The sequence below is a fragment of the Daphnia pulicaria genome, chromosome 8 (assembly GCF_021234035.1).
Source record: "Daphnia pulicaria isolate SC F1-1A chromosome 8, SC_F0-13Bv2, whole genome shotgun sequence".
NCBI classification, from domain to species: domain Eukaryota; kingdom Metazoa; phylum Arthropoda; class Branchiopoda; order Diplostraca; family Daphniidae; genus Daphnia; species Daphnia pulicaria.
Genome location: NC_060920.1, coordinates 8,631,632 through 8,650,876, shown reverse-complemented (window position 1 = coordinate 8,650,876; position 19,245 = coordinate 8,631,632). Strand labels below are relative to the sequence as shown.

Here is a 19,245-nt window from a genome sequence, read left to right as displayed (position 1 = left end):
AGATGCAAGTAGCAGGCTGGATAAGTGATAACGAAAATTATTTACACAAGATCTTGTCTCGGATTCTTTTATTTCTATAGCGGAATCAGGAGGAAAGGTTGGAGAGAGCAGAGCAGGCCGGCACTTGTCATTTTGTCAATATGCGAGACCCCTGAGCTTATAACAACAACTAGCGCCACTGCACATCAGAAGAAGAAATTGATGCTGGCATTTGGCAAGAAAAAAGAAGTTTTTTGGGGCTTGGTCGGATTGTTATACACCGAATATTTCCATTTCTTAACTTGTCAACCATTTTCGGTTGGTAGTATTTCATTAAAGGTGGCTTTATTAGTTTCATTGGAAACCTGAAATTCAATCAAAGTGAAACGATTTTGATTGGTGAAGTAGAACCCAGTGCTATCAACATCTCCGGTGTAAACACCAGTGGACACAAGAACCTTTGACTGCATTTCGTTCTGTCGTGTTTTATTTTGGTCGTGTCGATCTGATCCTGATAAATTTTCATCTTGTGCTACTTATCAAATCATTATTACATGTGGTTGAAGTGGTGAGTGTTTAGTTCCATGAGATTCTACCTTTTAGTGTGTATTCACTATGAGAATGTGAACATCTAAAACTTTTGTTTTTTTTTTGCAATAACTGAAAAGAGAATTACATTACTTTTAAAGGCATTTTCTAAGTTTATATTATCTCAACTAAAAATGTTTGTCAATTATCACTTTTTGTTTTAAACATTTGACATAGTATATATACACACACACCTTAAATTGTCTCAGCCTAATACAACCTATTACTTTGCTCCCTAGAGTAGCCCCTTATATGGTATCTTAGTTGTCAATATTGAGGTAATTTATTCCATCATCAACTTCAATCATCTTATTTATCCCCTATATTCTAAAAGTGAATGTGACTGAAGATCAAACCTGTCTTTATGGAGACGTGTGATGCAAATTATGGTTATTTTCTTGTTTGTAATTGTCTAGTGGCCAGTTATCTGCATGGAGTTTACATAAAAATAATGAGAAAAACTCCCAAGAATCGAAACACCGAATTTCCACCTTCAGCTGCTGCTGCTGAGAGATTAGCTGATTACAAGGGTGAGGGGAATCCACTTGGTAAGATAACAACATTAAGTTGCCAATTATTTCCTATTAATTTATTTGAGGCTATTTTGATCCTCTAAGGTGTGGCAAATCTTACTTCTCCTGAATTGGACATTCATCCCATCCTACCACTAAGCGAAATGCCCGAAGTGAACGAAGGAAATCCTGTCCCGTCGTCTAGTTCCAGTTCCAAAGACAACAAGGCAAGTGATTTTGAATTTCAAGAGAAAAAAGAACAAAATTGTTGTTTTGATTGTTAACAATTGAACCAAGCCAAGGAGTAAGCGGCGGAAAAAAAAGTCATTTTAGTATTTTATGTGTTTGATTCCATTTCCATTTACAGACTGGTTTTGCTAAGTCTCCACAAGCTCAAGCTCATTGCCAACCAAGAGTCATTGTAAGTGGTTCAGATGAATTCACCCTGTTTTCGCAGTCTAGTGACCCACCTCCACTGATATTACTCCGTTTTCCATATACATTTTTACCGGATTCCGCCCATCGCTTTGTTACTATTCCCTATTCAGCTGCAGCTATAACTGATGCAATAGCATGAGCATGACCCAGTAATAGGACTTTTGATACCTGGTAGCTTGGCACCAACCGACTATCTAGAATGGTTTGCTTTTCTGATACTTACCATCCACTCGCAGTATACCTTATCACACGCGCCAGAGCAGTTCAGGTTTACTTGAGAAGCATGAATTTAATATTTCTTAAATTATTACAGCTTCTTCCTATAGCTTCTACTGCGCCAGTTTCTTCATGCCTTAGGGGAACGTTTTGTTTTGTACTAATGCTAATAATTGGTATTGTGCCTTCTCGTGTAGGAAAAGAAGCTCTCTTCGGGCTCTTTAAGTTCTGGAGGCTGTGATGGAGCGCGCCCGAAGGTGGTCACTGTTAAGCATCCAGAATCGAACAAACCCAAACCCACAGTTAAAAAGAACAAGCCAATTCAAGCCGACCTGGATGTTGCCAAAGAATTTACTCGTTGTAAAGAAGAAGGTATTTCACGCTTTTTAAAAATCATATTCTTGTACAACATTTTAATGTTTTGCTAATGAAAATTCAGGAAAATCACGACTGGACTTATCTAAATCAAGTGTGACTTTGCTACCTCCTTCTGTCCGGGAACTCACTCATCTGACCGAATTCTACCTCTACGGAAACAAGTTAGCATGTCTGCCTCCCGAAATTGGGTGTCTAGTAAACCTTTCGACATTGGCACTCAGTGAAAATTCCCTGACAGGCCTGCCAGATAGTTTAGCAAACTTGCGCTGTCTACGCGTTCTCGATCTGCGACACAACAAATTGCATGATATCCCTGACGTAGTTTACAAGCTACATTCTTTGACTACACTCTTTTTGCGCTTTAACCGGATCCGTGTGGTTGGTGACGAAATTCGTCAACTCACTCATTTAACCATGCTGAGCCTTCGTGAAAACAAAATCCGCGAACTGCCAGCAGGAATTGGTCGGCTGACCAATTTGATCACCTTTGATGTGTCCCACAACCACTTGGAGCATCTTCCCGAAGAGATTGGCAACTGTGTCCAACTATCGTCACTGGATTTGCAGCACAATGAGCTCCTAGATATTCCTGAAAGCATTGGTCAACTTCGTAATCTCAATCGACTGGGCTTGCGATATAATCGTCTGACTAGTGTACCCAGATCCCTGAGTAATTGTGTGCATATGGACGAGTTCAACGTCGAGGGCAATGCGATTTCCCATCTCCCTGATGGCCTTTTGTCTTCACTCAGTCAGTTGACGTCCATCACCTTTTCACGCAATTCTTTTACCGCTTATCCTTCTGGTGGACCGTCCCAGTTTATAAACGTACATAGCATCAACCTGGAGCACAACCAGGTGGACAAAATTCCTTACGGTATATTTTCCCGAGCCAAACATTTGGCCAAACTGAACATGAAAGAGAATTTATTAACGTCGTTGCCATTGGATATTGGGACGTGGGTCAACATGGTCGAACTTAATCTCGGTACCAATCAGCTTAACAAAGTCCCCGATGACATTGCCCTTCTTCAATCTCTCGAGGTACGTTCTCTCTTCGCATTCAAAAAATGAAATGCATTAACCCTTTTTTTTATTTCTATTTAAAGGTATTGATCCTGTCCAATAACAACCTTAAGCGAGTGCCGAACAGCATTGGGAATTTGCGAAAGTTGAGAGTGCTAGACTTGGAGGAGAACAAACTTGAAACCCTGCCCAACGAGATTGGATTTTTGCGTGACTTAAAGAAACTGATCGTCCAATCGAATCAACTCACTTCATTGCCACGGGCGGTAGGCCATCTTTCTAATTTGACCTACCTGAGTGTAGGTGAAAATAATCTATCCTACATCCCGGAGGAAATTGGGACGCTTGAGACATTAGAATCGCTTTATCTGAACGACAATCTGAATTTGCACAACTTACCATTTGAATTGGCCTTGTGTTCCAGTCTACAGATTATGAGTATCGAGAACTGTCCATTGTCGCAGATTCCGGCTGAGATCGTGGGGGGAGGTCCATCTCTAGTTATTCAGTTCCTCAAGATGCAAGGCCCTTATCGTTCTATGTAAAAATGGGCAGATCTAATTCACTTTGATCGCATCCGTTAGATTTTGCAAAATGAAAAAAAAAGGCTGTCGCTATATATCGCTCTCTCGATTTCAAACCTTTCGCTCTTGTTCCCGAGAAAGATCCATCCTTCCTCCTCGTCATTTTATGGGCGACTACATAAGTATATTATGTGTGTTGTGTGCCAATTTTGTCTCTTTATTTCCTTTGAGATTGATTCTAACCATTTCGTGATGTAGCTTGATATGTTTTTTTTTAAACATTTCTATTATTCTAACTTCGAATGAAGTGGGAAAACGTGCGCAGAACTTGATATCTATGGTAATATCTGTTCACCACAGTCCTCACATCTATATACTATTTTGACTGGCTAGGAAGCATGTGTTGTGTTAAAAAAAGGGGGAAAAAACTAGCAAATGGGGCGAGTGTTTTGCTCAAGAAAAAGTAGCACATTTAACAAAATAAAAAAAAAGCAGACATCCTTTCGTGTGCCAGCAGAGCTTGGAATTGCATATCGTGTTTGCCGATTTCCTCAGCATTAGACACCCAGCTTTTGCGGGTTAAAGCACACTATACATAGTTGTCCTGTTGAAGTGAGAAGTTGAGTCTAACTGACTAATAGAAAAAAAGAAGAAACATGATTCGTATTCCGAGTCGCCGTTTGACGTGTGCGTGTTTAAAAGTGCCCAGGTCTGACCTTCTGTCCCTACTCGACCACACACTGACACAATTAAATAATTGTACACAGGATCCTTTCCTCTTTAGTGTTCAAATTCTTCAACTGTGTATCAACGTTTGCTGTTTGCCAGATGCTACTCGTTTATATCCCTCTGATGTTGAAACATTAAAACAATTCAAATTTAAAAAAAAATGTAGTTACGTGTTTGTATCTACTATTATTCCAAACTGGTATATACACATGTTCATGATTCTCTGTGCTCCATATTCATCCTGCTCGTTATGTGTTATCCAAGTTGTGACAGCATAATTGTTATTTCTCCTTTGTAAAAATACGACTTGCGACCTATCAAATTGCTTTCTCTTCAAATTTATTGAGAATCTTCGCTACTGCTACTCGTATAATTGCAGAGGCTGATCAGTTTTGATGGACTGGCATTAGCTGCAGACGATGTGCTTGGCATGTCTTCTGAGTCGCGCGTAGCTTTAGATTTTAAACTTACACCAAGATTATGGCGGGTTAAAGTACTGCATTTTGTCCGTGAATTTGTCACAAATGGGTTTGGAATTCCAATTCTTTTTGGGGTGCCATCGTCCGATGAATTGAAAAGGGGTCTAGAATCAATTATCTGTCGAACGTCTTGTTGTCTTTCCTCCGGAGCTGCAGATAATTTATCATTAGGAAAACATTATATTTAAACAAATTTTGAATTACACAAACTTACTTTGTGTTGGATTTAATCTTAGCAAGGAAGCAATTTTTTGGTCATCCTCAGACTGTGGTAAAAGTTTGATGTCTAATGAAGATTTTGCCAAGAGTGCGGCATCAACCGCAGCTCTCGCTTTCAACTCTTTCTTTGCTGTCTGAAAATAAAAATAAAATTTATAAGCGGGGGTATTTAGGATCGTTCGAACAGAGGTAATTTGATGAATTTTTCTTGAAGGAAATCCATAAAAATTCAAATATATATTACTACTTACTCTAAATTGATCTCTCAGAATCCGATTAGTCGTGTAATCATCTCGCCATCGTTCTCTATGATCTTGTAAACGATCAATTATCGGTGCTGCGTTCTTTGATTTTAAGGCATCCTTCTCTCCATGTTCAAGTTTAAACATTGCATCTGTAGCCAGTTTTTTACTAGTACTTTTTTCCTCAGGGACAACCTGAATGAAATTCATATACATACCTATTTTAGTTATTCAACAATTGATCTATTTATAATTTTGTCTCACCTGTTCATTATCTAAAGGGTCCCACCTTCTTTCTTGTCTTCTTGCTCCACTGACAATAACATAATCCAAGTTCTAAAAAATTCTACAATTATTTAAATTTTAAGAAGAAATGTGCATAAATAGCTTACCCCTGGATCAGTTTTCATTACAATGTAGTTGGGGCAAAGATGACACTTGAAACGAAATTGGTAAACAGGAGTGGAATAATACATTCCCACCTTAGTCTTTTCAGCATTGTACCTTCAGGATCAAAACAGAATTATTTTTCTGCACTAATGATTTTAAGTTTGTGTTTGCACTGACCTTACACCCATTCCGATAGGGATAGATTTATCTGGACAACCTTCACACCAAATGTTATATGGCATTTCAAACCTAATTATAAGGATGCCGAGGTGGAGTTTGTTGGCTCTTTCACGTAATGCATGAGTACCATGATATCTGTAATTTTAAATAATTATAAGAGTGAGGCTTTTTATTATCTTAACAACACTATTTTTTCACAACTTACTTGTTAATGGAACCCATTTCTGGCCTCCAATCAGGGGGGTAATATTTGTTGACACCTTTTCTTTCACCCTAAAAATCATTTGAGAAAAATAAGTTAAAGATTGTCCATGTTTGCAAAGGTACAAGGACATATAAATGCAAATGGCAATAATACTAATTAGTTGTTAGTAAACAAAGAGTGAAAATGAGACAATTTGTGAGAATGAGATGGCTCATGGTAGTTTATAATACATTATTTTACCACTCTAAATTTTAAAATGATGATTTTAAATAGTTACCATTTTTGTGTGTGTTCTTGTTATTTAAAAAGTCAATAAAAATTGACGCAATGGTCAGCAAAAAGCAAAAAGGAGCACGTAAACAACCTAGTCGAATCGAATCCGAGCTGTCGACTGCGCTTAACCACTTAGTCTATTGTGTAATAAGTGGATTTGGGTTAAAATGCAAAACGCTGATTGCGGAATCTGGAACTTTACCTATGGTACGAGCACTGTAGCACACGAGCACGAGAATATTAGTAGAGAAAATTAGCCTCTGCTCTCTGATTTATTGTGATTTCCTAACTGCTAATGTAAGGCTATTCTTTTCAAATTTATTTTCGTGCTTGCATAATGCATCGGTGCATCCTTCTTTTTAGTACGTATCCTCTACAAAAACTTTTAGGTTGTTTTTTTTTTTCCAAGCCAGTTTTAAAATAACCCAGCGCTAAAATACATATCACAAAAAATTACTCATTCTCTTATTTTCCTCTTTCGTACGAGGTAAATTAACAGTAATTGAATACAAATTTTTAGTTCTACACAAATTCACATTAAACAGTTTATTCAAATGTTCAAGTGCGTGTTAAACTTTCGATACAACGATGCAAGCTGCTGAAAAAACTCACTTTAGTTTTTGGAACACTGAGTTTCGTTCTTCTTCAGTCCCCTCATTATTACTATTGATACACGTTTGAAGGAAATCTAAATCTGCATATGGGAAAATAATGTTAATAACGCGACGCAACAGAGACCCGAAAGAAAATATTACCCGATTTTTGATCCGACGATAGAAATAGCGTAACTGCACCGATTCGCTTGACTCGAGATAAGCCAGTCAACCATGGAAGAATAGCATCTTTTCGTGGAACAAACTCCATTTTCAAAATTTTAATAATCCCGCCGAGAATGTCAGTTTCAAGAGACTCACGAAATAGATCGGGGAGCTTGGCAGGGTTAATTTGCTAGAATATAATAATAAGTTTAACATTGGGGAACAATAATGAAAAAAAAATAAGTGCAGCAAATGCTAAATAAAAATTGATTTTACCTTTAGATATTGGTACTGCAAATCAGAATTTTGATCGAGCCTGGTCCAATCTTGATAAAATTGGATGCAGTTTTTGGGTGAAGGTGGGATAATTTCAACGATTTTCGCCGTTTGGATTTCAATAGTTTTCAACTCAATATTCTTTTGACCAGAGAGTTGGTTAATAAGTTTATCAATTCCAAGACTCTCCTGTTTGCTGTCGTTCACGACTGCAATTGAAATTTGAACGTCAGGTTCCGTCTTGCCGTTGTTTGGAACAGGAACAAACTCATTTACGACTGTCAGAGATGGATGCTTTAACGAAAGATCGATTATCTCTGAAGCGCCTTTTAATGGTTCAATTTCAACAGCTTTCTTTGTTTGATTGGTCACTGACTGGTCGAAGCTTACTCTCTTTTTGCTGTTAATTTCTTTGCTTTTTTCAATCGCAGTAGATTTTGAGGAATCCTTACTGAATTTTGAGAGGCGTTCAAATTCTTGCAGCGCAGCTTTGTTATGCGGTTCTATACTTAATACTTTCTTAAAGTCATCAAGTGCTTGTTCCATCTTTCCTGTGTGAAATCGGGCTGTGCCGCGACGATGATATGCTTTCACAAAGGTTGGATCAAGTTTTAAAGATGTGTTACAATCTTCTTCAGCCTCTACAAATCTTAAAAATAAAATACATTTGGTAGATAAAAATACAAAATCTTTGACAGGTAAAAAAACATTCACTCACCTTTTTACTTTAATCAAAGCAATCGCCCGATTTGCAGGTAGTATGGCATCAGAAGGATCAAGTTCCATGGCTTTAGAATAGCATTCTATTGCTTTCTCATATTTCTCTTCTTTGAAACATTCATTCCCCTATAAAAATTGTTCAATTAGCAAACCCTAAAGCAAAACAAAATAAACTTTTTCATAGGCTACTTTATTTTTTTCAAGCACTGCCTTTTGCCTGTTTTGATGATCTGTTAGGCCTCCTGAATTTTGAACACTTGGACAGTTAGAGGTAGGGTTTTCATTTGATTCAAATATTGTTTTCCTGTTACGTATGGGGAATTCCTGGAAAAAGTAAATTCACGAAATAGTTTAGTGGAAATATACTCTTGGATGTTTTATTACATCATAAACATATCAAACAAATGGGAAACAGCTCAGTAGAGTTAACGTTGCCGACTTGGCTTCAGAGAAAAGATAAGTAGCTAAAGCGTACCTGCTCTCCAGCAATGCTAGGGGATTTTGGTGCATTTTTAAGCAGTTCATCTTTTACTTTTATTTCATTTTCCCATTGATACAAATCTTTCAGATAATTCTGATAGTCTTCAGCATTTTCTCTCACCTCACGTTGCATTTCTGCTGCTTTTGCGGACATGTTCAATTGTGAAGTATTTGTTACCTATGCAAAACTGCAAAAACAAATTTTGAACGTTGTTTAGCAGACAGGGAAAGGTTGCTATGGTTATTATCACAACAAAACGTCGGTGCTGCCACGATGGGGGCAAAACAAAACTTTTACAATTTACTTAATAAATAATTTTAAAATAATTTATCATTCTCTAAAATGCATGATTTTAATTTTCATCATTAAATTTATCGTTGCCATCAATTTTAGAAAATATCGTAGAAAATAACTAGCTAGCCCTAGGCCTATGTAAAATAAAAGTTGATCTAGCCTCTAGGGCCTAGGCTAGCAGACGATTTCGACAAATGATTTATCGTTTGTTTACTTTTATCAAGGAGCTTTTATTTGGTTTATTAGGAGGGCTATGATTGTTTTTTGCTTATTAGTGCCTGAGATAGTGAGATACATATGAGTTGTTCTCATATGAAAACTGTGATGGTCAACGATAAGGCGAAGGTGCGTCGTAATTCAACCGATATTGGATTGGATTTTCACTATTGACGTTGAATTTTCCCAAATTCGTCATTGCCGTGATAAAGCAACGAAGAAAATTTCGGCATTTCTACTCATTTACAAAAGTATCTCAAGTTGCTTTAAAAATGAAGCATGTAATAATTGTTGGTGCAGGAGCATCTGGGTTGGCTGCAGCCTCAAGGCTTGTTGAGAATGGTTTGAGCACCACAAATATTACAATCTTAGAAGCTCAGAATCACATTGGAGGAAGAGTGCATACAGTTACAAATGATGGTAATACATTTTCATTTAATCTCAGAAAATTAAATTAAAATTGTGAATTTTCTTTTATATAGGAAATCCATTGGAAATCGGGTAATTTTGAATGAACCTCTTTATCCATGTGCTGCTGTTCTTATAGCTGTTTTATCAATAAGGGCACAATGGGTACATGGTCAAAAAGGAAATGTTGTGTTTGAAATTGCTGAATCAGCTCATGAGCTTAATACCGACATCCAAACTTTAGAATCTAGTGGATTTGCCGAAAATGTGGTGTTTGGATTTGAAGACTACAAATTGAATAAAGAACAAGTTCAACAATTTATGCAAACAGTAGATTCACTTGAAGAGATTTCTAAAAGTGAGTTGTCTGGATGGAACAAGTCTTTGGGAGAATATTTCGAAGAAAAGTAAATCCTCCCGCGTTGTTGCTTTTTTAGTCATAACACTTATTTAACGATACATAATTCACCTAAATTTCTTTCTAGGTTCAACGAACTTATTCTTTCTAAATGTTCTCACTCTGAGTTTGATCGATCTACTGCATTAGCCTTTCTCGATTGGTACCATATAATGGAAAATGTGATTGATGGAGCAGATAACTGGAAAGAAACGTGCGGTTCCGGCCATTTACATTACAAAGAATGTTCTGGAGATCCCTTAGTTACATGGAAGCGAGGATACAGTACTCTTTTCAAAATTTTAATGGTAATTTTGTGACATTGATGTTTAGAGGTCTCAAACTTTATTTCTGTTGGTTTTACTTCAGAAAAATCTATCGAAATCGCACAGTGACCAGCAGCTACCTCTTTCTGATCGTATATTTCTTAACAAGGCTGTGACAAGTATCGATTGGGATAGTGAGGCTACATCAGAAAAACAAATTCAAGTTACCTGTGAAGATGGATCTCTCTACCCAGCCGATTTTGTTCTAGTCACTGCTTCCCTTGGATTTCTAAAATCTAATATGCATAGCCTATTTATTCCCGCTTTGCCACCTTATAAAAAGAGAGCCATTCAGGTAAATTTAAACTGTCATAAAACTTATCAATGTTTCCAAAATCTGTAATTATTTTCACTTTAGGGTCTCGGCTTTGGGACTGTTGACAAAATATTCATCAAGTTTGAGAAACCCTGGTGGACAACAGACTGGGGAGGGATCTCTCTTTTACGCCAGCGTTCACAAGAAGCTGACAGCCATTGGTCAGATCATTTATTGGGTTTTTACACGGTGCGTCTTCATCCGAATATGCTCATAGCCTGGATTACAGGAAAAGCTGCTCGCCAAGTAGAGTCATTACCAGAGAATGAAATTCTTAAGGTCTGCTCGGACCTTTTAAGGAAATACATAGGGGCGGATTTCCCTTTCACAGAACCCGTCGGATTGATTCTCTCCAAATGGTTTAGCAATCCTTTTACGGTTGGCTCGTACAGTTACCGGTCGATGGAATCCAAAGAGATGAACGTTTGGGCAGCAGACCTTGCTCTACCGGTATACGATTCCAATGGTTTTCCTCGCTTGTTCTTCGCTGGTGAAGCTACACACGACCACTTCTATAGTACTACACATGGAGCAATAGAAACCGGATGGAGAGAAGCCGATCGTATTGCCAAATACTGTATCGGTTTTCACAACGCAAAACTGTAAGGTATTTTTGTTATCTTTCCCAAGATTATATTAGCTATTGAATTTAAATGTAACCCCTCACCGAAAGTTCGCATTAAAGAAAATTGAAAGAAAAGATTGTTGATCTATTTGCGTCAGTGCAAATTTATTAGAAATAGAAAATCATAGTAAAACTGTAAAAGTTTGTTTAAATTCCTTTCATTAAAAATTATCTAAAATTTTTTATGAAAAGAGTACTAACTCTAGTAGAAAAATAGCGCGAATAATCCTTCTTTAAATTCGTTTTCAACAATCAAATCGATTACTATTTTAAGAAACTAACGTTCTAAACATGGGGAGAGAACACCTCGCGCAGTTTTCCCAAAATTCCGTGCACGTGCTTGTGTTCATTTCCTTCATGCAAATCAGGCGAAATCTTGTGCTCCAAATTCTCCTCTTCTTTCTTGCTAGTTGGTAAGGTAATATTTTCAGGATCATCTGTGTAAAGATCAAAATGAGATATTATAAAGCATGCAAATGAACATTAATCATTCATTCAATGAAATTCACATGTAAAACTTAGTCGCAATATGGGCCAACTGTAGAGAAATATGGCATAGGTATAGGAAAATAGTAAGGGAACACTCCAGAATTCTCATCACCATATCGCAGCGTTGCCGATGGTTCCTCCTCCTCTTCCGCTTCTTCTTCTTCATCGTCGTTATCATCGTCGTCTTCATCGTCGTCTTCATCCTCCCATGATGTTTTTTCTCGTTTCGCCATCTCATCCTCTAATTTCTTCACCAAAGATTTTTCCTGTCTCCGTCGGTGTTTTACGTTCTTCTTTGCCAACAAGTAGTAGTCACGCTCGTTAAGCGAATCTTCTTTCGAAATTCTTGGATCAAGAATTACTTTGCCAACTTGTCCATGCTCTTGTACGTGCTGCAGTGCTTCATTAAACTAATCATATGTAAATCATCATTTCAGATTAGTTTATCAAGCACAAAAATGTAAACGGGATATATGCTTTTGGATTACGTCATCAAATTGAAGGATGCAATCGAAAACGGCTTGAATTTCCCCGTCTTGCCACATTTGACAGACTTTGTCGAATGTTTCGCGGATGTAGCGGCGATCCTTCTGGAAGTACAACAGATTACGCAGGTTGAAGCCACAGACACTCTTGTTCTCCTCGTAGAGTTTCAATGGCGTTACTTTTTCCTGCCCCAACCACTGCAAATAAAATTGAAAATAGAAGATTTTTAATTTTCAGACATTGGTAAGCCAGATAACAGAAATAATTATACTTGATCCTACTTACAGATTTTGCGGTGTCGAAGAGTCCACCGTTAGTTGTTCGATTTCCGAAGAGAACATATTTGCCCATGGGACTCAGAAGATTAAAATCCCGATGGAAATTAGACTCGTGTAGACCATCTAAGACTAAATCAACTCCGTGTGGGTAGCTGTTACGGATCTCAGAAACATAGTCTGTGTCACGCTCAATGTAGTGAACTGCATGATCTGATGACTCGACATGTTTGCCATTCATCCTTTCCGCGGTAATTTTAAAGATGCGAGTATTGGGCACGGTGCGCGCCATTTGAGTCACCAATGTCCCCTTCAAGAAAACAAAACTTACAATTACCGAATTAAAGATTAGTTATAAATTCAGTTGAACATTACCAATCCCCCAGGAGTCGAGTGTAGGAGAACAGCTTTGCCGGGACTTAGATTACCCATTTGGAAAAGCAAAGAATGGGATACGATTCCATCGACGGTCAAAGCTACAGCTTCGTGATAGCTCATCTGATCAGGAATTTTGAAGCAGTATTCCTCGCGGCAGACAACATATTCACTCCAGGCTTTGCGTTCCGGTAGAGCCATAACACGATCTCCTAACTGCAAGGACACAAGTCATTCGATCAGGTTTTTAGTTTCATACATTCGATGGATAAATGTATAGTTACCTTCAAATCAGTAACATTCTTTCCTAATCCAACGATTTCACCAGCGACTTCACTTCCCATAATGAAAGGAGGCTTCGTGGATCGAACCCAGTTGTCCAGAATTCCGTTGCGTGTCATAGTGTCGTGGAAATTAACTCCACTACGCAGGATCAAGTAAATCATTTGAATCTTACGTGAATTTAACAACATAATTACCAGGAGTGAGAACGAATGAGGACATCGCCTTTCATCGGTAAGGGTAGCGGTACTTTGTCCGATTGTATATTTTTCGTTTGACCGAAGCGAGTCAGCTGGACGCACTTCACTTCGTTAGGCACAGTATGTTGACTAAGCAAAAGAGAAAGATCTCCTCCATTCTGGATCAGGTGTTGGTCGATTCTACTCCTAACAAATTGTTGCTTAAGGCGACACTCTTCTTCATCTCGCCGACGGAGTTCTTCAATTTCTTCTACATTAATTTTAATTACGTTGAATGAATTAAGACAAGGAAAACGTACGTTAATGTTAAAAATGTTACTCTGAATTTCCTCTGATTGAAAGAAGGAACCTTCTTCCTGACGACCTTCGGATGCTGTATTTTCCATACATGTTGGTAATGGATTTTCACCTGATTTTTCATTCACATCGAGGACATCTCGACTGCTGTACAGATTCGATGGGGTTTCATGCTGTTCTTCACACAACATATTGATCGGGTAAGTTGTATCTTTCGATAATCTGAATGATAGTCTATACGATGTTTTGTCACTAGAATGTGCGTTAATTTATGCAATGAAAATTGCTATCACAAGATAGCGCTTTGACTTCTTCAATAAGTACTATATTCATAGACCATCAACGAACGACTGCGTTGGCTGTGTTGCTTTGTGCTGAGTGTACAGTTTTAAACCGTCAGGACAACGTTGGCAATACTTAGAAAAGCAATTTTCCGTTAATTGTTTTTCTGTTTTCCCTTGCTGACAATTATCGCAACAGTTTACTCATATTTCGCATCTTTTCAAGTCAATTAAAGCACCGATCGAAACACAGCCATATTGACGCACGACAAACGTATAGGGCTACTCTCAAACTATTAGTATTATTTTTTTTGTGCATTGTATTGAAAAAATAATTTCTTCGTCGAGCGTACGACTTTTATTAATTTGTTAACCTCTTTTTAATCTCTTCTCGCAACAGCTTATTAAATGATATTTAGTCATAAAGCGCCGATCACGGCCACATCTGGGCCACATATATACGATGCATGCCAGACGTTAGATGTTCAGGTATTTGTAATAAGAATTTATGTCACATTCCTGCGTCTACATTTAGCTGATCGTTTTGCCAAGTTCCTTGCTTTTGCTTAAGAAGAAATTTCCAATTTATTATGAACGTTTGATGTCATGGTAAACTCGAAAAAGAAAAGTAAAATCAGTCAATTAATGCGGTATTTTTGTATTTCCAACCGAATCAAACTATTCTACTGTAAAACAATATTTTCTGAAATAAGAATCTGATTTAAGGAATTAATTTTCTTAGTCGCTGAGGCCACCTGATGAAACGTTTTCTTCATGTATATTTATTCACTACCTATAAAGTGCGGGGAAAACAAAAATAACACAATTAATTTTATATGCAAGACGCTAGAATGCATTGCCACAACCCGCGACAATTTAGTTAGGTTTACTAACGAGAAGGGAAGAACTCACGAAGTTTTTCCATGAAGCCCGTGTGCTGTTTTCTCTCTTCCTGAAGAGCTCCGGGAATTTCCTCCTTGAAATCTTTCATTTCTTTAGTGGTCATCGGAAGCGTCAACTCAACTTTACAGATTATTTATTAACTGATTAGTGTGCACTCATATTTTTATTATAAAGAAAAGAAAAACAACGTACCTTTTTCTTTCGATAGAATGGGTTGCTGCGTTTCCATTGATGGAAAGCCCTGGGGTGAGATCGTCGACGTAGGAGACATCAATGGTTCGTTTGAACTCGATATGTGGGATAGTACTTGAAATACGCATAACCATAGTTTAAATTCAACTAATCGAAAATTGTTTGAAAAAGAGATCGCTTACCGTTCTCAACCGAATAAGGAGATAATGGTGGTGGGTTCGGCAGCTGGGGAAAGGTGTCTTGATTAGTAACTAGTCGTAGTAGTAGCGCAAATAGTAAGGTCATTATTAGGGAAAAAATTAAATAGTTTAAAAAATACTACAGTATGCATATTATACACACCTAATGTAGGCTCCCCAATTATCATGCCAACAGGGGCAAATTCTACCGTCTCAACGCGCGTTTGCGGCATCGTTCCTTCTACAGAAATTAATAAACGACGTTTAAAAATCAGCTGGAAATTAAATAAAACCTTCAATAGTCTTCTATTGTTTACCTGATTCTCTAGAGAAAAAACTTGGAGTTAGCTTTTCTTTGATGGTGTCCAAAGTGGAACGTTCGTGACCGCGAGCGCTTCCTACCGGAAACAAATTCGGCATTAATCCAGTGGTATGTTGTTGTTGTTGTTGTTCCAGGATTTTCTTCTGCATTTCCTCTTGCTGTTGCTGCCTGGCACGCTCCTTGTTCTCTGCAGCCAACTCCTCATCTTCGACCAATTCGCCCGGCTCAGGGAATCCTAACTTGTTCAGTAAAGGTTTCTCTTGCCAGTGTCGCTGTTTCACGTTCCTCTCGGCCAACACGTAATAGTCACGCTCGTGAAGCGATTCTTGTTTTGTCATTCTTGGATCAAGAATGATTTTCCCGTTTTGTCCGTGCTCCTGCATGCGCTGCAGAGCTTCAGGGAACTGTATCAACATTTCATATTAGTAAAGTTACTACTGTTATTGCTAATTATTTTGATTACATCATCGAACTGAAGGACGCAGTCATAAACAGCCTGGATCTCGCCGTCTTCCCACATTGTGCAGATTCGGTCGAACAATTCGCGGATGTAGCGGCGATCCTTCTGGAAGTACAACAGATTACGCAGGTTGAAGCCACAGATGCTCTTGTTCTCCTCGTAGAGTTTCAATGGCGATACTTTTTCTTGGCCCCACCACTGAGAAGAAATTATAAAAAAAAGTTACAAGTTACATTCTGAAAACACCTGACATGAATTCTTATTTCTACTTACAGATCTAGCGCTGTCGAGAAATCCGCGGTTGATAGCTGCCTGAGTTCCGAACAGGATATACTTGCCCATTGGTCTCAACAGATTGAAATCCCGCTGGAAATTGTCCTCGTATTGACAGTCAAGTACCAAATCAACCCCATGAGGTGAACTATGACGGATTTCGGTAACGTAATCAGCATCATGATCAATGTAATTGACGATCTGGTCGGCAGACTCGCCTTGTACCTCTTCTTTGTTCATGGCAATTTTGAAGATGCGAGTATTGGGCACGGTGCGTACCATTTGAGTCACCATCGTACCCTATTATGGAAAACAAAATATTCAAATTTAACTGGAGTTAGGAAACCCCGAGTTTCAATAATATTACCAATCCCCCAGGAGTCGAGTGTAGGAGTACAGCTTTGCCAGGGCTTAGATTCCCCATTTGGAATAGCAAGGAATGGGCTACGATTCCATCGACGGTCAAAGCTACAGCTTCGTTGTAGCTCATCTTTTCAGGAATTTTGAAGCAGTATTCCTCCCGACAGACAACATATTCACTCCAGGCTTTGCGTTCCGGTAGAGCCATAACACGATCCCCAAACTATTTGAACACGATTTTATAGTTTCTAGAGCGAGATTCAAATACGAGTGGGAAATGTGATTTATTACCTTAAAATTTGTAACGTTTCTCCCCAGTCCGACAATTTCACCAGCAACTTCACTTCCCATGATGAAAGGCACTTTTAGGGAGCGGACCCAAGTGTCCAACATTCCGTTGCGAGTCATGATGTCATTGAAATTGACGCCGCTGTTTTTAAATCAAAGTACGCTTAAGCTTTAAAGAATAAGGCTATAAATTTAAACGCGTTCGAATAATTACCAAGAGTGAGCGCGGATGAGAATTTCGTGATTCAAGGGTAGCGGTAGTGGGACCTTCGTGGTGTGGACGTTCTTCGAGACTCCAAAGCTGGTCAGCTGAACGCAATTCACTTCATTGGGAACATGTTGACTAAACAGATGGGCCAAGTCTCCTCCGTGCTGGTTCAAGTGGTTATCGATCCTCCTCCTAATCTCTTGTTGCTTCTTGTGAAATTCTTCCTCGTCTCGCTCACGCAGTTTTCGCATTTCCCCTAAAAAATAGCGATTAAAATCACATTAGACAAATTTTTAAAAAAGTAAATAAACAAAGAGAATGAACAATTACTTTGAATTTCTGCCGATTCATTGTATGGCTTTTTCCCTGGACGATCCTCGGTTGGATTTTGGATGACCGTTGGTTTCTCGCCTGCAGTTTCGACCAAAGTATCTGGATTAAGACTGGGATAAAGACTAGGGGTTTTTTCACTCTCCATTTTAACTTCAATGTTTTTCACTTTCAAAAGATTTTACTCAGACTGCAAGATGCTCATAGACCACCAAGTAATGGACTGTGCTTTGTGGCGCTTTGCAATTTGTTTTTATACAGATGGGGGTAGTCAACGTTGAACGAACTAACTTACTTAGAAACGCAAGGGTTCGACCTACGTCTAGTTTGTCTCTGGTGGTTTATCTATCGCTTATATTTTCACATTTATAAGAAGTATCAATGTAGTGAAAACTCGGGATTCAAAATGGTAATCTTAAATTATGCTTTGTTTAATTTTACAAGACGAATTACGGACGTAAAATTTATTAAATGCAGAAACCAAAGAGAAGATTAGAATTCCGAGAAAAAGAAAATGGAACGCCAAACTTTCGTTGGCCGCTATCTGCTACAGTGCACATTTTCTAAGAAATAGTTGGGATTTTTCCGGATTTTTCTTTTATTAGGTCCACAAAGAATTTAAATGCCAAGGTTACCCTGTCATTGACGACACAATGAAATATTCTTTCGCCACTCAATGAGTATTAGCGTGAGCACAATTTTTTATTTATTCGCCCTCACGCACCCTAATAATCGATTTAGAAATTCAATGAAATACTCTTTCGCCACTCAATGAGTATTAGCGTGAGCACAATTTTTTATTTATTCGCCCTCACGCACCCTAATAATCGATTTAGAAATTCTTAAAAGAATAACATTGCGCTTGAACAAAACCATTTATTTATACTGTAGATTCGTTGGGGGGAAAAACGACAAATAATAGTTTTGCGGAAAAAGTTATTGTTGGTATACAGAAAGCATTCTCCGAAAAATAATTTTAAACTCAGCTTCATACTTTTACGGAAGGTTGATAAATAATTGAGTCAACTATTCGTCTATTTTTATTGGTTTTTCTCAATGTTTCAGTTGATATTTTTATTCTTAAACTCTTATTATCATTAATAATTTCAAATGATGCAGAAAAAGGTGTTCTTCTATTGTAATAAAATTGTATTTTCTCAATCAATAATCTTGGACTTCACTATCGCAGGAAGCTTAACACCACAACGTAATAAAATCAATTTCCTCTACTGAATGTTTCTTTGATGTTCTCCACCATGCCTTTGCCCTTTTCTTGGATCGTTCCTGTAGTGTCGGAGATAGTATCTTTGATTTTTCCCAGCATTCCTTTGCCTTGTGCAGATGCATCGCCAGCCGCTTGCTTGGTGCTGTCAGCAAAATGTTGTGCGTGTTCTTTAGCCGATTGTCCCCCTTCACGACCGGCCTGAGCAACATCACCAGCACCTAAAACAAAATGACAGGAATTAGAAACTGAATTGGAAAAAAGCATTAACCTTGCGAAAAATTAACCGTACTTTTCTGGGCTTTCTGGCCGGCAGAAGACAATTTATCGCGTGCGGTGTCCATTACTTTAAAAAATCTTTTCAACACTTCCCTTATCTGCAATAGGAAAAATGAAACAGGTGACATTGATGACTCGTCTGACTCGTACAATTATTTTGCAGTATAATGGGAAATAAATGGTTGTATAATTACAATATTTTCAGAGCGAAAAAGTAGCGATTTCGACGAGCACAGGAAGACTGATGACAATAACTGTGAACCATGGACTTTTAAAGAGCTTGGCTTCGAAAGAAATGTATACGTTGATACTAAGTATGGGGCTTTCCTGAAAACAAATGACGCGAACA

The 19,245-nt window shown here is 38.1% G+C and overlaps 8 protein-coding genes across 14 annotated transcripts in view; 2 read left to right on the top strand and 6 right to left on the bottom strand.

Moving 5' to 3' along the window:
• Window positions 1-19,245, bottom strand: part of LOC124310854 (tyrosine-protein phosphatase 99A-like) — a 691,797-nt gene that overhangs the window by 609,193 nt on the left and 63,359 nt on the right. The gene's annotated exons all lie outside the window — the stretch shown is intronic.
• LOC124311043 (leucine-rich repeat protein soc-2 homolog) lies at window positions 168-4,612 on the top strand. Of its 4 annotated transcripts, none has more exons than XM_046775306.1 (8): window positions 168-547; window positions 807-845; window positions 984-1,115; window positions 1,185-1,306; window positions 1,447-1,500; window positions 1,931-2,105; window positions 2,173-3,155; window positions 3,221-4,612. In XM_046775306.1, the coding sequence occupies exons 3-8, from the start codon at window positions 1,019-1,021 to the stop codon at window positions 3,680-3,682; spliced, it is 1,893 nt and encodes a 630-aa protein (XP_046631262.1). In that variant the 5' UTR covers window positions 168-547; window positions 807-845; window positions 984-1,018; the 3' UTR covers window positions 3,683-4,612. The 4 variants fall into 4 exon arrangements, with proteins under 4 accessions (XP_046631262.1, XP_046631261.1, XP_046631260.1 ...); XM_046775305.1 differs by lacking the exon at window positions 807-845 and adding an exon at window positions 637-668; XM_046775304.1 differs by lacking the exon at window positions 807-845.
• On the bottom strand, window positions 4,543-6,520 carry LOC124311278 (coiled-coil domain-containing protein 130 homolog). Its single transcript, XM_046775710.1, has 8 exons — window positions 6,383-6,520; window positions 6,106-6,173; window positions 5,898-6,035; window positions 5,723-5,834; window positions 5,595-5,666; window positions 5,340-5,525; window positions 5,084-5,222; window positions 4,543-5,019 (listed from the first exon to the last, which is right to left on the bottom strand). The coding sequence occupies exons 1-8, from the start codon at window positions 6,383-6,385 to the stop codon at window positions 4,730-4,732; spliced, it is 1,008 nt and encodes a 335-aa protein (XP_046631666.1). The 5' UTR covers window positions 6,386-6,520; the 3' UTR covers window positions 4,543-4,729.
• LOC124311182 (RNA polymerase II-associated protein 3-like) lies at window positions 6,910-8,850 on the bottom strand. 2 transcript variants are annotated; one of them, XM_046775550.1, is made up of 6 exons: window positions 8,608-8,850; window positions 8,322-8,456; window positions 8,131-8,258; window positions 7,413-8,061; window positions 7,134-7,326; window positions 6,910-7,072 (listed from the first exon to the last, which is right to left on the bottom strand). In XM_046775550.1, exons 1-6 carry the CDS (start codon window positions 8,764-8,766, stop codon window positions 6,987-6,989), a joined length of 1,350 nt encoding a protein of 449 aa, XP_046631506.1. In that variant the 5' UTR covers window positions 8,767-8,850; the 3' UTR covers window positions 6,910-6,986. The 2 variants fall into 2 exon arrangements, with proteins under 2 accessions (XP_046631506.1, XP_046631507.1); XM_046775551.1 differs by having other exon boundaries at window positions 8,734-8,844.
• LOC124311133 (peroxisomal N(1)-acetyl-spermine/spermidine oxidase-like) lies at window positions 9,122-13,776 on the top strand. Of its 3 annotated transcripts, XM_046775455.1 has the most exons (8): window positions 9,122-9,543; window positions 9,606-9,624; window positions 9,687-9,938; window positions 10,017-10,236; window positions 10,298-10,549; window positions 10,613-11,172; window positions 12,122-12,413; window positions 13,645-13,776. In XM_046775455.1, the coding sequence occupies exons 1-7, from the start codon at window positions 9,396-9,398 to the stop codon at window positions 12,183-12,185; spliced, it is 1,515 nt and encodes a 504-aa protein (XP_046631411.1). In that variant the 5' UTR covers window positions 9,122-9,395; the 3' UTR covers window positions 12,186-12,413; window positions 13,645-13,776. The 3 variants fall into 3 exon arrangements, with proteins under 3 accessions (XP_046631411.1, XP_046631413.1, XP_046631412.1); XM_046775457.1 differs by lacking the exon at window positions 13,645-13,776 and having other exon boundaries at window positions 9,123-9,543; window positions 10,613-11,177; window positions 12,122-12,205; XM_046775456.1 differs by lacking the exons at window positions 12,122-12,413; window positions 13,645-13,776 and having other exon boundaries at window positions 9,123-9,543; window positions 10,613-12,109.
• LOC124311929 (synaptic vesicle membrane protein VAT-1 homolog-like) lies at window positions 12,291-13,790 on the bottom strand. The gene is made up of 6 exons (XM_046776296.1): window positions 13,622-13,790; window positions 13,300-13,552; window positions 13,105-13,243; window positions 12,821-13,036; window positions 12,452-12,755; window positions 12,291-12,367 (listed from the first exon to the last, which is right to left on the bottom strand). Exons 1-6 carry the CDS (start codon window positions 13,788-13,790, stop codon window positions 12,291-12,293), a joined length of 1,158 nt encoding a protein of 385 aa, XP_046632252.1.
• LOC124311928 (synaptic vesicle membrane protein VAT-1 homolog-like) lies at window positions 14,523-17,543 on the bottom strand. Its single transcript, XM_046776295.1, has 12 exons — window positions 17,396-17,543; window positions 17,072-17,321; window positions 16,861-16,999; window positions 16,577-16,792; window positions 16,210-16,509; window positions 15,940-16,134; window positions 15,474-15,880; window positions 15,318-15,400; window positions 15,158-15,226; window positions 14,976-15,089; window positions 14,775-14,903; window positions 14,523-14,673 (listed from the first exon to the last, which is right to left on the bottom strand). The coding sequence occupies exons 1-12, from the start codon at window positions 17,541-17,543 to the stop codon at window positions 14,663-14,665; spliced, it is 2,061 nt and encodes a 686-aa protein (XP_046632251.1). The 3' UTR covers window positions 14,523-14,662.
• LOC124311536 (late embryogenesis abundant protein 1-like) lies at window positions 18,527-19,190 on the bottom strand. Its single transcript, XM_046776068.1, has 3 exons — window positions 19,091-19,190; window positions 18,910-18,994; window positions 18,527-18,838 (listed from the first exon to the last, which is right to left on the bottom strand). The coding sequence occupies exons 2-3, from the start codon at window positions 18,959-18,961 to the stop codon at window positions 18,612-18,614; spliced, it is 279 nt and encodes a 92-aa protein (XP_046632024.1). The 5' UTR covers window positions 18,962-18,994; window positions 19,091-19,190; the 3' UTR covers window positions 18,527-18,611.

Coding starts and splice junctions, on each gene's coding strand:
- LOC124311133 (XM_046775455.1), top strand. CDS start 9,396: ATGAAGCATGTAATAATTGTTGGTGCAGGAGCATCTGGGTTGGCTGCA. Junction 10,237..10,297: donor CTCTTTTCAAAATTTTAATG/GTAATTTTGTGA, acceptor GTTTTACTTCAG/AAAAATCTATCGAAATCGCA. Junction 11,173..12,121: donor GGTTTTCACAACGCAAAACT/GTAAGGTATTTT, acceptor TCATCATTTCAG/ATTAGTTTATCAAGCACAAA.
- LOC124311928 (XM_046776295.1), bottom strand. CDS start 17,543: ATGGAGAGTGAAAAAACCCCTAGTCTTTATCCCAGTCTTAATCCAGAT. Junction 17,322..17,395: donor TGAATCGGCAGAAATTCAAA/GTAATTGTTCAT, acceptor GCTATTTTTTAG/GGGAAATGCGAAAACTGCGT. Junction 15,881..15,939: donor GCGTCCTTCAGTTCGATGAT/GTAATCAAAATA, acceptor ATGTTGATACAG/TTCCCTGAAGCTCTGCAGCG.
- LOC124311278 (XM_046775710.1), bottom strand. Junction 6,036..6,105: donor GAAATGGGTTCCATTAACAA/GTAAGTTGTGAA, acceptor TTAAAATTACAG/ATATCATGGTACTCATGCAT. Junction 5,223..5,339: donor TTCTGAGAGATCAATTTAGA/GTAAGTAGTAAT, acceptor TTTTATTTTCAG/ACAGCAAAGAAAGAGTTGAA.
- LOC124311536 (XM_046776068.1), bottom strand. CDS start 18,961: ATGGACACCGCACGCGATAAATTGTCTTCTGCCGGCCAGAAAGCCCAG. Junction 18,839..18,909: donor CGGCCAGAAAGCCCAGAAAA/GTACGGTTAATT, acceptor ATTTTGTTTTAG/GTGCTGGTGATGTTGCTCAG.
- LOC124311182 (XM_046775550.1), bottom strand. CDS start 8,766: ATGTCCGCAAAAGCAGCAGAAATGCAACGTGAGGTGAGAGAAAATGCT. Junction 8,457..8,607: donor CTAGCATTGCTGGAGAGCAG/GTACGCTTTAGC, acceptor TACTTTTTCCAG/GAATTCCCCATACGTAACAG. Junction 7,073..7,133: donor ATCGTCGGATCAAAAATCGG/GTAATATTTTCT, acceptor TCCCATATGCAG/ATTTAGATTTCCTTCAAACG.
- LOC124311043 (XM_046775304.1), top strand. CDS start 1,019: ATGAGAAAAACTCCCAAGAATCGAAACACCGAATTTCCACCTTCAGCT. Junction 1,116..1,184: donor GGGTGAGGGGAATCCACTTG/GTAAGATAACAA, acceptor TGATCCTCTAAG/GTGTGGCAAATCTTACTTCT. Junction 3,156..3,220: donor CCCTTCTTCAATCTCTCGAG/GTACGTTCTCTC, acceptor TTCTATTTAAAG/GTATTGATCCTGTCCAATAA.
- LOC124311929 (XM_046776296.1), bottom strand. CDS start 13,790: ATGTTGTGTGAAGAACAGCATGAAACCCCATCGAATCTGTACAGCAGT. Junction 13,037..13,104: donor AGAATGTTACTGATTTGAAG/GTAACTATACAT, acceptor GTGTCCTTGCAG/TTAGGAGATCGTGTTATGGC. Junction 12,756..12,820: donor ACTCGACTCCTGGGGGATTG/GTAATGTTCAAC, acceptor GTTTTCTTGAAG/GGGACATTGGTGACTCAAAT.